Source organism: Crinia signifera, chromosome 2 (genome assembly GCF_055691185.1).
Source record: "Crinia signifera chromosome 2, ASM5569118v1, whole genome shotgun sequence".
Lineage (NCBI taxonomy): Eukaryota > Metazoa > Chordata > Amphibia > Anura > Myobatrachidae > Crinia > Crinia signifera.
In genome coordinates, this window is record NC_139218.1 from 281,577,482 (window position 1) to 281,589,451 (window position 11,970).

General features: G+C 39.6%; 1 protein-coding gene across 1 annotated transcript in view; it reads left to right on the plus strand.

Moving 5' to 3' along the window:
• SLC9D1 (solute carrier family 9 member D1) overlaps positions 1–11,627 on the plus strand; it is a 25,558-nt gene extending 13,931 nt beyond the window's left edge. The window contains exons 8-13 of the mRNA XM_083168716.1: positions 1,790–1,907; positions 3,328–3,523; positions 4,257–4,407; positions 5,711–5,790; positions 7,256–7,405; positions 9,120–11,627. Coding sequence (XP_083024842.1) covers positions 1,790–1,907; positions 3,328–3,523; positions 4,257–4,407; positions 5,711–5,790; positions 7,256–7,405; positions 9,120–9,233 — 809 coding nt within the window. The 3' untranslated portion in view covers positions 9,234–11,627. The remainder of the gene's footprint in view (positions 1–1,789; positions 1,908–3,327; positions 3,524–4,256; positions 4,408–5,710; positions 5,791–7,255; positions 7,406–9,119) is intronic.
• The last annotated feature ends 343 nt before the right edge of the window (positions 11,628–11,970 follow it).

An 11,970-nucleotide genomic window follows, 5' to 3' on the forward strand; every position in this document is an offset into this window, starting at 1 on the left:
CAGGTAGTTTCAGCATCTGCCAGAGGTGGTGCTGTTGAGCTATAATGTCATAATGTAAATGAGTTTCAAGCGTCTCAGAGCTATGTGTAGCTGTGGGCAGGCACTGTGGCGCAGTGCTAATACCCCTGCCTGGGAAACTAGTAGGTGATATCTGGGAGAGTGCCTCAAGAAAAAGCTACATCAGGTAGCAGGATGCGCTGAAGACCTGTGACTTACCAGGCACTGCTTTTTATTCCTGACAACATCAAAAAATGAAATCACAGGAATTTTTCATCACTATTTTTCATGGTATTATTATCATCACTAAAGTTGCTATATGCTGCTGAAAATAGATCTCTTTTTATATGAGCTTGGCTTAGCAGTTGTGTTTTAGATGAGGAACTATCATGAAAATGAGAAGATATCAGAAGTCAGACATGAGTAACAGTGGCCTACTATCTGCTGAATTCATTGACAAACTGACTATGATTTGACAATATTCTTGATCCCCATTTAAAGAATTAACATAAAATAAGGCACATACATTTCAAGAACGTAGTACACAATGGTGTGTAAAACCGTAAAATAGAGGGTGGTATCCAATCAGCATAGAAGAACAGCTGTTTCCTGATGTTTTGCCAATGTTTTTTTACTCAGTCTATTCAATTCGATCCCCTGATTAAAAAAGAAAAAGAAAAAGAAAACACATTTTCTCCTGAAAATACACAGGTCCTGTGAAATCTGTGTGTTTTTTGGCTGACGCAAATGGTGCTCTGTCTTTACATCAATGGCTGGTCATTTTTATTAACATCCAATTTTTTAAATATTATCTTACAATCTTTAAGTATTAGCATTGAATTTCTTATTATTTTTTTTGGTACTTGGGTATTTTGGCGGCGCCCATCGCATACCATAAGGCATACGATGTATGCCTTATGGTATGCGATGTATAGGAAAAATGTATGACATTGTACATGGCATACAATGCCATGCGATGCGATTAAACATTGTATAAGCACCCTAATGGGTGCTTACAATGTGAAATGCACACACACGTCACCCTCCCCCCCCCCCCCACTATAAACGTAAACCCGAAGCGTGGCGAGCGGCGGCGGTACGCGTCCTCCGACCTTTTCATACCCCCACTATCCACGTCGGCGTGGAGTTGAGAATAGAAAGTGTGGCGAGCCCCGCGGATACCTGTGAAGCCCGCGAGGGGACTCCGATACCTGTGAAGGTATCCGCGTCCCCTCGCGGGGCTCGCCACTCTTCGGGCTTGGTGGCTCGCTGCGCTCGCCACACTTTCTATTCTCAACTCCACGCCGACGTGGATAGTGGGGGTATGAAAAGGTCGGAGGACGCGTACCGCCGACCCTCGCGGGCTCGCTGCGCTCGCCACGCTTCGGGTTCACGTTTATAGTGGGGGTGGCGTGGGGGTGCATTTCACATTGTAAGCACCCATTAGGGTGCTTAAAAGCACCCTTTATGGTGCTTATACGATCTTTCATCGCATGGGGGGCAAAAATCGCGTCGCATCGCACGATGCACATCGGGGGCGCCGCTATAATACACAAGTACCTTTTTTTTGTAACTGGAACACCATGCATACTAAAACCTAAAAAACTAAAGAATTAATGTGGCTTTTGTGAGATTATACTGTGGCAGTTCAGGCTACATGCCATTTACTATAAAAAAAAAATTCACCTGCTTAACTAAGGAACTTATTCTACATAAATGTGTGTCTTGTAGATGACCTGTCCTTTCTTATGCTTTGGACACTAAACCAGTTTCCATGTTTGTGTTTGTGCAGGTGAGCTTGATTATAGTAGTGTTCTACTTGGCATGCTTGTGATGCAGGACGTCCAGCTTAGCTTGTTCATTGCTGCTATGCCAACTCTTATTCAAGCAGGAGGGAGCACTTACTCCAGGTAATTTTGTCTTTTAAAAGGTTAAATATGACAACCATGCAGAAAATGATCCAGCAATAAAAATTGCTTGTCACACATCAAACAGTACAAATATGTTTGCTGGAGGCTGTCTACTCTGTGTACTTCTGACAACTTCATCTGTTTTTTAAAAGATTTCTTTTTATCTCTGTCGTTAGTCATTAATGGGAGCTTTGGAAATATACATTATTTAAGTGCTGTGGAAGTAAAATTTTTAGCTTAACATTGTTCTACAGCATTTGTTCGTTCATTTTTGAGTCCCATTTTAACACTACTACAGTATATAAAAATATGTAACACAACAGGCCTAAAAGGCTGCTGATCCCCAGACAATATCTCTCTGTAACAGAGTTATATTGTCTCAAGATCCTCAGACAAAGCAGCTTATACCCCTTTCACATCGCACAAAATTACTGGGTTCATGCCGGTCTCTTGCTGGTGTGACCCGGTAATTTGAGCGATGTGAATGGGGTTACCGGTTACAGCTAACCAGTATCAATGCAGCAATTCGAACCAGGTAAGAAGAAGGGTTATTACCGGTTCGTTACCATGTTGCTGTGCAGTGTGAACGGGTTTATCAGGTTGAGGGACCCATTTCCTGTTCACGCTATGGAGGAGGCAGCAATTGAAACAGCACCAGCTCTAAGCACTCCTTCCCCGCCCCTGATGACGCTCTGCCACTCCCCCACATGATGTCAGCGAACCGGCAATAGTACCGGTTCGCTGCTGCAATCTGAACATACCGCACATGCAGGGTCACACCTGTCCCAGTGCGACCCTGCATTTGCGGAGTGAAAGCAGTATTAGAGGCAAACTTATTGGAAAAAGAAGGCTCCCTACCACCACATATGTAAGCCCATGTACAGAAAACTGGCTACAAGAAGTCTACGTCATTTGCAATAATAGACTCTCTTCTTTTAATGTGGGTACCCCCTCATGTCCAAGTGGCCCTTATGGGGGTAATATAAATATACAAACACGTGTTCTGTATTGCAGAGTAATATTACTAGGGTCTACGTCATTTAAAAAATGACTCACTTTTTCAAATATGGGTGCACCTAAATGCATGGGGAGATCTTCATCCATACCTAGTCTTAAAGTTCATATGCCCATAAATTCATATATTTAATTATATGTTTTCCGTAACATGACATCATTGTGCATGAGCTGCCACCAGACACCAGTGGTTGGCAGGACTGGGTGGGCAGGGTTATTTTTGTTTGTTTTCTAACTGCCCTGATCACTGTGGAGAATGAGCTGGACTTGTCCTATGCAGTTTTAACGTATAAACCCCACTCATCCTTCACAGTAAAGGAGTTAAGGAACCCGTTAGTAGGATTATTTTCTTGTGTTTAACGTCTGTAGATTTATAACTCAATATTTATTTATTTTTTATCTTTAGTGTTGTGCTGGAGATTTTCCGAATACTGATGCTGGCTGGACAAATACTTTTTTCATTGGTTGCGGTTTTTCTTATCTGTCTAATTATGAAAACCTTTCTCATCGGGCCTTATTACAGAAAGCTGCATACTGAAAGCAAAGGAAATAAAGAAATTCTTGTCATGGGAATTTCTGCTTTTGTTTTTCTTATGCTGACAGTAAGTTCAGATAAGTCAATCATACATTTAGAAAATTTGTAAATTTTTATTTATTCACATTATAAAGGATATCCAGCTTTACACATCAGTACTGATTTGTTTCCGTGAAGGCTAATTAAGTGCAATTCATTTTTTGCATTGGCTGTCTGTATAAACTGTACGACTTGTCATTGTTATATGGTATAATGGAGTCTTTCTATGAGCAAGTACTGTATATGCATACATATTCAGTTGGATATTAATGCTAGAGGCTCTACCTCACAACACCTCACATTGATACCTATATTACCATAGAGGAAAGGAAATCAGGATTTACACTCAGTTGCATAAATTACTGGGAACAGTCATGTTTTTGTGGCTTGCAGAAGCTCTGTACATTCCAAGACCTGGTGAAAAAATAAGATGTTAAACTAGAATTCCATTCTTTACTTAAATATGTACATTCATTTCTGACACATTCCGAGCAAACTCTTTTTTGATGAGTTTACTTTTATCTTGTCATTTCTATATAAATAACTTTCACAACTTGTTTCAGAATGAAGCCATACATATTTTTCTTTCATTATGTAGCACTTGTAGCATTTCTAAACAGAACAAAGTATCTTTTTTTTTTTTTTATCATGTGTAAGACATGCAGATATCTTAATTATTGTTAAAAAATAAGTTGTACAAACTGCCAGGGAACTGTTATGTTCTGATTTGATAGCTCAAAAAATGTTCTGTTTCCTGTTAGCTAACAGAACTCCTAGATGTGTCGATGGAGCTGGGATGCTTTCTAGCTGGAGCTCTTGTTTCATCCCAAGGGCACATGGTTACAGAGGAGATTATGTCATGCATTGAACCAATACGAGATTTCCTGGCCATCATTTTCTTTGCATCTATAGGTAAATACTAATAAAATTTTCCCCACCACCTTCCGTGCCTAATACTCCCCCCTTGTGGTCGCTGTTTCCCTTTTCTTCCTATGAGTACACGTCACACCTTATGTACATGGCATGCTCACCTTAAATTGAGGAGTGTGATGCGTGTGCTAATGCTGTGATTCAGTCACCCTGCAGATGTGTGTGTGTGTGTGTGTGTGTGTGTGATCGCCTAATTAATATCAGGTTTCAGTTTTATAATAATAGAATATACCTTCTGTGTATAAGGACCGTTCTTTAGGCTTCTACTTTTTTTTATGTCTGGTTACTCCTACCCCTTTTACATTGCACCTCGGACCCAGGGTATTGCCAGGTTGGGACATATGAACCTCGGACGGGGTGCGGTGTGAAAGGGCCAGAGCTTAAAATTCGGCACGGCAAACCCTGCAATTCCACCCTGGTTATAAGAAGGGTTAATAATAATGGACAACTTAGGTTTAACGTGAAAGGGGTATTAATGTGTAATCGAGGAAACTCTCCCTAATTCTAGAAAGACAATTGGTTTTTTTTGGACAGAAATATTTTACTGCAGGTCATAAATGTATGACCAGTGACATATATCCTGCTCTGCAGATATAGGTCTTTCAGCATTTGTATTATTTGAAATTTAATTGGTTGATAAATAAGATCTATCAACCAAAAAAAATATTATATTTTATATTGCCTTAATAGAGGAATCTTCAACTATTTTAACAGAGAGACAAAATACAGCTAAAATGAAAACTATATATATAAAATAAGTTTATAGTTAATAGTTTATAACCATTTCTAGTGCAAAAAAAAGCGCAAACGGCCTTTTGTACCATTGTGTGGTAAGAGTTAACGGGTGCCGGATGGCCTCCCTAAAGTCAGGATTCGAACTGACAAACGCTATTCTCCCACATGGTAGAGCTCACCCCCCTGTTGGAGTCCTGGCAATCAGGATTCCGAGGTCGGTCTAATGACAGTATGAATGCTGACTATCAAAAGATCATACCACACAACCAAGTTAGTAAATGCCAAATTTAGCAAGTGGTCACTATTTCAGTAGTAGAGGTCCAAAAACACTGTGTAATCTGGTTGTAAACAAACACTGAATCCTATGTAAGCAATTAGGCTAAACTACTTTACCCAAGGTCACCCCCATTAATGAACATGATCTAAAACTATTTATTTACACCTTTTATTTGCATGTACTATTTCAGAAATATTTTATATCACAATTCCTTGTAATATTATTTTTCAGTGTGCTATTTATACATTTCAATTACATTTTGTTTTTTAACAGGGCTTCATGTATTTCCAACATTTGTAATTTATGAGTTGACTGTTCTTTTGTCCTTGACATTGACACTGGTGATTATGAAGGTAATTAGTATTAAAATTTTTTGTCTCTTTTTATAAACAGAATATAAATAATAAAAAAAGTAATAATTGTTTGATAGATAGATAGATATGAAAATATAAATTCAATACAGTTAACTTGTATGTACATGGCATGCCAAAGTCCATAATCTTTTCACTGCCCATAAAGTATCTGATTGACGAGTTAAAAAGGAGGTGATTAGAGGGCCAATAGGGGACTTCTAGTAATGTAGCATTGGAATGTACTATTCTTCTACTAGTATTTACTCTTTATTAGATTTATAGCGCTCTTTCTCCAATAGGACTCAAGGCGCTTGTCTTTCCTTACAAAGAACCATCTTAGTGTTTCAAAATGTAAAAGCATTTTTAAACTGAGGGGTTATATAGGGGGACACTTTTTGTTTTGTTTTACTTTTTCTGTCTGTGTAAGAAAACTGTGCCATTAAGATTAGCTCTTGTTCTAGGGAGATAAGTGGATAGGCTTGAAACCAGCTTCTGTACCACTTCACCTTTCATAAATGGGAAAAAAATGCTTTGTATGCTTTAAGGGCCATATATACACTGAATTAGATATGCATATGTTCAAGAATGTAGTTCAATTATTGTTACGATGTGTGCATATAAATGACTAACACGATGGGTGAGATTTAATAGGATGAGAGATTCAGAAAGTGAGAGATTTGGGAAGAAATCTCCAGTTTTTTTAAAGCGGCATTCATTTGCACAGCAAAATCAAACTGGTTTTGCAGTGTAAATGATTGCCGCTTTAAAAAAACTGGAGATTTCTTCCCAAATCTCTCACTTTCTGAATCTCTCATCCTATTAAATCTCACCCATTATCTTTAAAGGCCATAGTTTTCTCTTCAGATTGAGAGTGCAAAGGTAATGGTGAAGAGAGATAAAGTACCATCCAATCAGCTCCTAGCACTAATTTTTAAAACGCAGCCAATAAACTAACAGGAGCGGATTGTTACTTTATCATTCTCCACTTTTATCTGCAAGCTTCGATACTGATGTCCCATTATGTCACTTTTTTATTTTTTCATCTTTCAGTCTGAAGGAAGAAACTATACGGCCCTTAAAGATAATGGGCTGGATGTAATGCGGTGTGAGTCAGGCGGCCATGCAGGTAGTAAAGTCTATTACCAGGCCAAACCATGCAATGTAAAGGACTGCTGCTTTAAAAAAAAAAAGAAATCTGAGTTCAGCCAGCATCCCGTGTGGCCACCATACTCATACCGCATTACATCTGGCCCAATATGTCAGTCATTTTTCTGTATACATAATTAAACTACTTTCTTAATAATTTGCATCTCTCATGCAGTATAAATTGGGTCACAGAAGACAGGGTACATGTTTTAGTGTAAAACAAATAAATAAATATATATATATATATATATGTCTATTTTGCAAAAAGTATTCTTTTTGATAATGCATCATCTACATATGTATTTCTCTCTTTTTGCAGTTTGTTTTGGCAGTGTTGGTACTGTCTGTGATTTTGCCAAAAAGCAGCCAGTACATTAAGTGGATTGTGTCTGCTGGACTGGCTCAAGTCAGTGAGTTCTCATTTGTTTTAGGCAGCAGAGCCCGTAGGTCTGGGATAATTTCCCGCGAGGTGAGTACTGCGTATGTGCAGATTGTAGAATTGTTGAAAATGTTTGTCTTGTGTAGGCACATGAGCCAATCCTATTGCTCTACCATGATATCTGCTCTAATGATATCTGTATCCAGTTTGGACACATGTAGGTCAAAGTTGACTTTCTTTTTGTCAACACTTATCCACTGCAGGAATGACCCATGTGTATGTGGATTAAGATGGAGAAAGGGTTATGTTACTTCTATTAGTGCAGAGATCTCTAAATGCAGTGGATCACTTTTTATAGGATTCACATGTCGCATATGGTGCATTACAGACAGGTAGGGGGCAAGGCTCTGCACTTATTTTAGAAAAACATTCCAGAAGGGAAATTTAATAGCGCCCAAGTTTGGCAGGTGCGGGAGGCCGAGCAACCTTGGACAGCAAAATGATTGCGGCTTTATAAACAACGTCTGAGATCGACCAGCATTTTGCACTTCTGGCACTCTCGAACCCCATTACATTTCCCTGCATGTGTATGTTAAGCCCCGTACACACGGGGCGACATGCCCACTCAGCGATGTATTGCTCCTTGAACATATCGCCCAGTGTCCCGATTTTCATCAACGACAAGCAATGGTTGCTGATGAAAACGAGACACTCTGCCGGGGGAAGCCGCTGGTCGTAGGAGCATACTGAAATCGGCTTAAAGCTGTACTTTGCTAATGAGCTTAACATTTAAGTAGTGTTCTCTCTAAGCTTCTTTTTCAGGGTGCCACACCCTGCCTGTTTTTAAAACCTCAAAATGCACCCTGCCCTTTTTGTGTGTAAGACTGCGCCATTATGAGCATTATGGTGTGTGGTATAATGTGTAAGAGGCATTACAGTGTGTGCCATAATGTGTAATTGGCACACACTGTAATGCCTTGTACACATTATACCACACTAACCATAATGCTGACAGAATATGTAATGGGCATAGCAGAGTATGACCATTTTTAATGGGTGCTAAACCTAGTGCAGTGTGCAATTTTTTTTTATATATAATTTTTTTTTTTTTCTAATGTAAATTTCTAATATAAAATGTGCCTTCCTGATTGAAGTGCCCTGGCCGGTGATCAGCGTCCTTCCTGGTGGTCAGCACCCTGACCTACATAAATCCTAGAGTGAACACTATTAAGGACAGATATACTTTGATGCCTAAGGGGCTCATTTATCATTTACAATGCAATCTGGGCGGAATGTTACCACCCAGGATCGCACTGTAAAAATGCGATCCCATCAGCGGCATGTATGATGCCTGAGGCGCAGGGACACGGCTCCAAAAAGAGCCTGTCCTTGCGATGTCCTGTGCCAAGGCCATCGGGGCAGTGCGGTTCATAGTTCATAGGCTACGGTGGGCTATCACCATTTCAGAATGGCAATAGCCCAGGGATGTGAACCGCTGTTGCCCAATGTTGATACATCGGGCAGCTTTGCATCCCCCATAGAAAACTAAGGGGGATGCGGCCGACGGCGATGCAGGTGGGACTACAGCAGGGATCAGAGATTCCTGCTGCGGTCCCCCTTTGGTACATCCAGGGGATATTTAATATTTGTGACTAACCCCCGAAAACAACCGTTTAGCCACAAATACTGTTTGATAAATGTGGCCCTAAAAGTGTTAGATGTATCCTGTAATGTCATGGCAAAATATGGAAAACGTTTCTACTTGCTTTACTGTTTGTTTAAAGAATATGCCATCTAATTTCAGGTCTACCTCCTTATTTTGAGCGTGACAACATTAAGCCTTCTGCTAGCACCTGCTCTGTGGAAAGTAGCTATCACCAAATGTGTTCCAAGACCAGACAAACGATTGATCACTTGAGATAAACTGGGACTGCTTGTCAACTTATTTAACATGCTTTTCTCCAGTGTGTCCTTGGACCTCACAGAAAACAATGTACCCGTTTACTACTGGAAGACTTCAGGAAAGCAAAGCTGGTTTGGGTCCCCATTAGTGAAATTACTGGAAATCTCAACATTCTCAGTCTTGGTCATTGTCCATCTTACCTAATCTCCAAAATGTACAATAACGTTCTAAAGATAACCTTGAATAGGTCTCTTCTTCCTATGTGCCTTTTTAATTGAAATCTTGTTTTAATTATTTTTGTTAAAAACAGTCTTAAAGTATATTTATTGCACTTCCATGTGGTGTTTGCCAGAACTGATAGATCCAGGTTCAGTTATATTACTAATGAAATATAGAGCAGTTTACAGAGATGGCTTGTTCTCCGTTTAAATGAAAGTCAAGTTCATGGATATGTCTGAGGCATAATGTAGCTCTAATCGTACAAAGGTCCTGTGCTTACTCAGAGACAGAGCAGGGACTTCTCTGCAATCATTTATTATATATGTTTGCATATTCTATTGGGCCATTTGAATATTTTATATGAAGCACAGTTACATACTGGATTTATCTCTCTTTTATGTTTACCTTGTGGTCTAAAAAGGGGCACTACGTTGTACCTTCAAATGATTGAACACTCGGGCAGACACTGCAAATATTTACGTGTGGGATGTATTTTCCAAAAACTCAGTATCTATGAAGTACTAAAACTAGAAAGAAAAACAGACTAATAAACACTTTGAAAGGGAGACATTGGCACTCCAGTCTATTTCAAGAGTCACTGTGGGGTGCACTGCTAGGGATACGGTCATTGGGTCACCAGCAAGTTGTTAGACAGGCATTTAGGTCAAAATGTGACTAGGTCGACATGCAGGAAGGTCGACAGGGTCATTAGGTCGACAGCCAAAAGTTGACATGGGGTTTTTCAGTTTTTTGAGGTGATGTGCCGACAGGCGCTATGTCATGCCCTACCATCCACTAGGGCATGGTGGGAGAATAAAATAGTGCACTGAGCCCAAAGCAAGGCCTGAAGCAAGTCGAGCCATGCGAGGGGGCAATTAAACCGGTGTCCATGTCAACTGTATCGACATTCAGGACTAAAAAAAAGTGAAAACCCCCATGTCTACCTAACCCATGTCGACCTAGACACATGTCGACCTAATGTCTAACAACTTGCTGGTGACCAACTGACCCACACCCCCCTGCTAAACTATTTTATAAGGTAGGGACTGGACAATGGCCTTTATTCAGATCTGATCGCAGGACAAATTTGTTTGGAACATAGGCAAAACCATGAGCACTGCAGGTGGGGCAGATGTAACACGTGCAAAGATAGTTAGATTTTTTTTCAGAAATCGTTGCCTAATCCTTAATAAATATATATAACTGTATGTAATAAATATATATAACTGTTATTTGTAGAATACATTTAGAATACTTTTATTTTTGCACATATTTTTACCAGCTGTATTGTTGGTATCAGTAATTGTAAATGATACTGAGCTCTCACCTTTCTTGTGTAATGTAATGTGAGATGTACCTTAATGAATGAAAATGGCAGTATTTCTAAAGCAGTAGGCAATTTATCTTAAAGTTGTACTATCAATTGTCCTGGATATATTCACAGGAATAGGCCAGCTCGGTGTGAATATATTGATTGTACCATTTTAAGATAAATAGAATACTGCTTCAGAAAGGCATATCCAGGCTATGGCCCTGTGGCCGTTGTGAGACTACAAATCCCTTCATGCCTTGCCACCGTTTTGCTATTGGGGAATGCCAAAGCTATGGCAAGGCATGCTGGGATGTGTAGTTTCACAACAGCTGGAGGGCCACAGTTTGGACATGCCTGTCCTAAGGGTTCATGGACAACCCACTTCTTGGCATCCCCTTTCAAGTTAAATACACTCACTGGAATAATTTGAGCGCTGTTGCCAATCCTATACATGTACTGTTGGTATGTTATAGTACTGTCTATTTACCCATTCCAGGGTCACAGGCACCTTAGGGAACAACAGAATGGTATTTTTTCAGTGAACACTAATGCTCAATTGGATGCTGCTATTATTAGTCCTCATTATAGAATGATGATAATTTATCTTTAATAATGGTTTATGGTATTTAAGGCTGTAAAAAGGACCAATGCTGGGTGTTATTTTCCTTACATAACTGTCACATTACAGTATGTTACCTAGTTTGGCACTAGCCTTGGTGTTTTGCTATACATGTATTATCCATGACTGTTAAATATTTGCCTCAGGTGGATTGGATTACATGCTATAGGTGTAATAAACAGTAGGAATACAATATTGCTGTATCAGTAAAAAAAAAATAAGGGATGCATTTGAAGGATACAATAAAAAATAAATGTTTCTTGCTTTGTGATGTTATTCTTTTTAGATATGTTTAAATGAAATGACTGTAGTGCAGATGGAACATTTGTGAACCCTTTAGAATTTTCTGAATTTCTATATTAATGTGACTGTAAATGTGGGTACTTGTGTACTATCACGGCGCCCATCGCATCACAGACCATAAGGCATGCGATGCGATTGGCACCCGATGGTATACAATAAAAAATTGTATACCATTGTATATGGCATACAATGTGATGCAATGTTAAATTGTATAAGCACCCTAATGGGGGCTTACAATGTTAAATGCACCCCCACGCCACCCCCACTATGAACGTGAACCCGAAGCGTGGCGAGCGGCG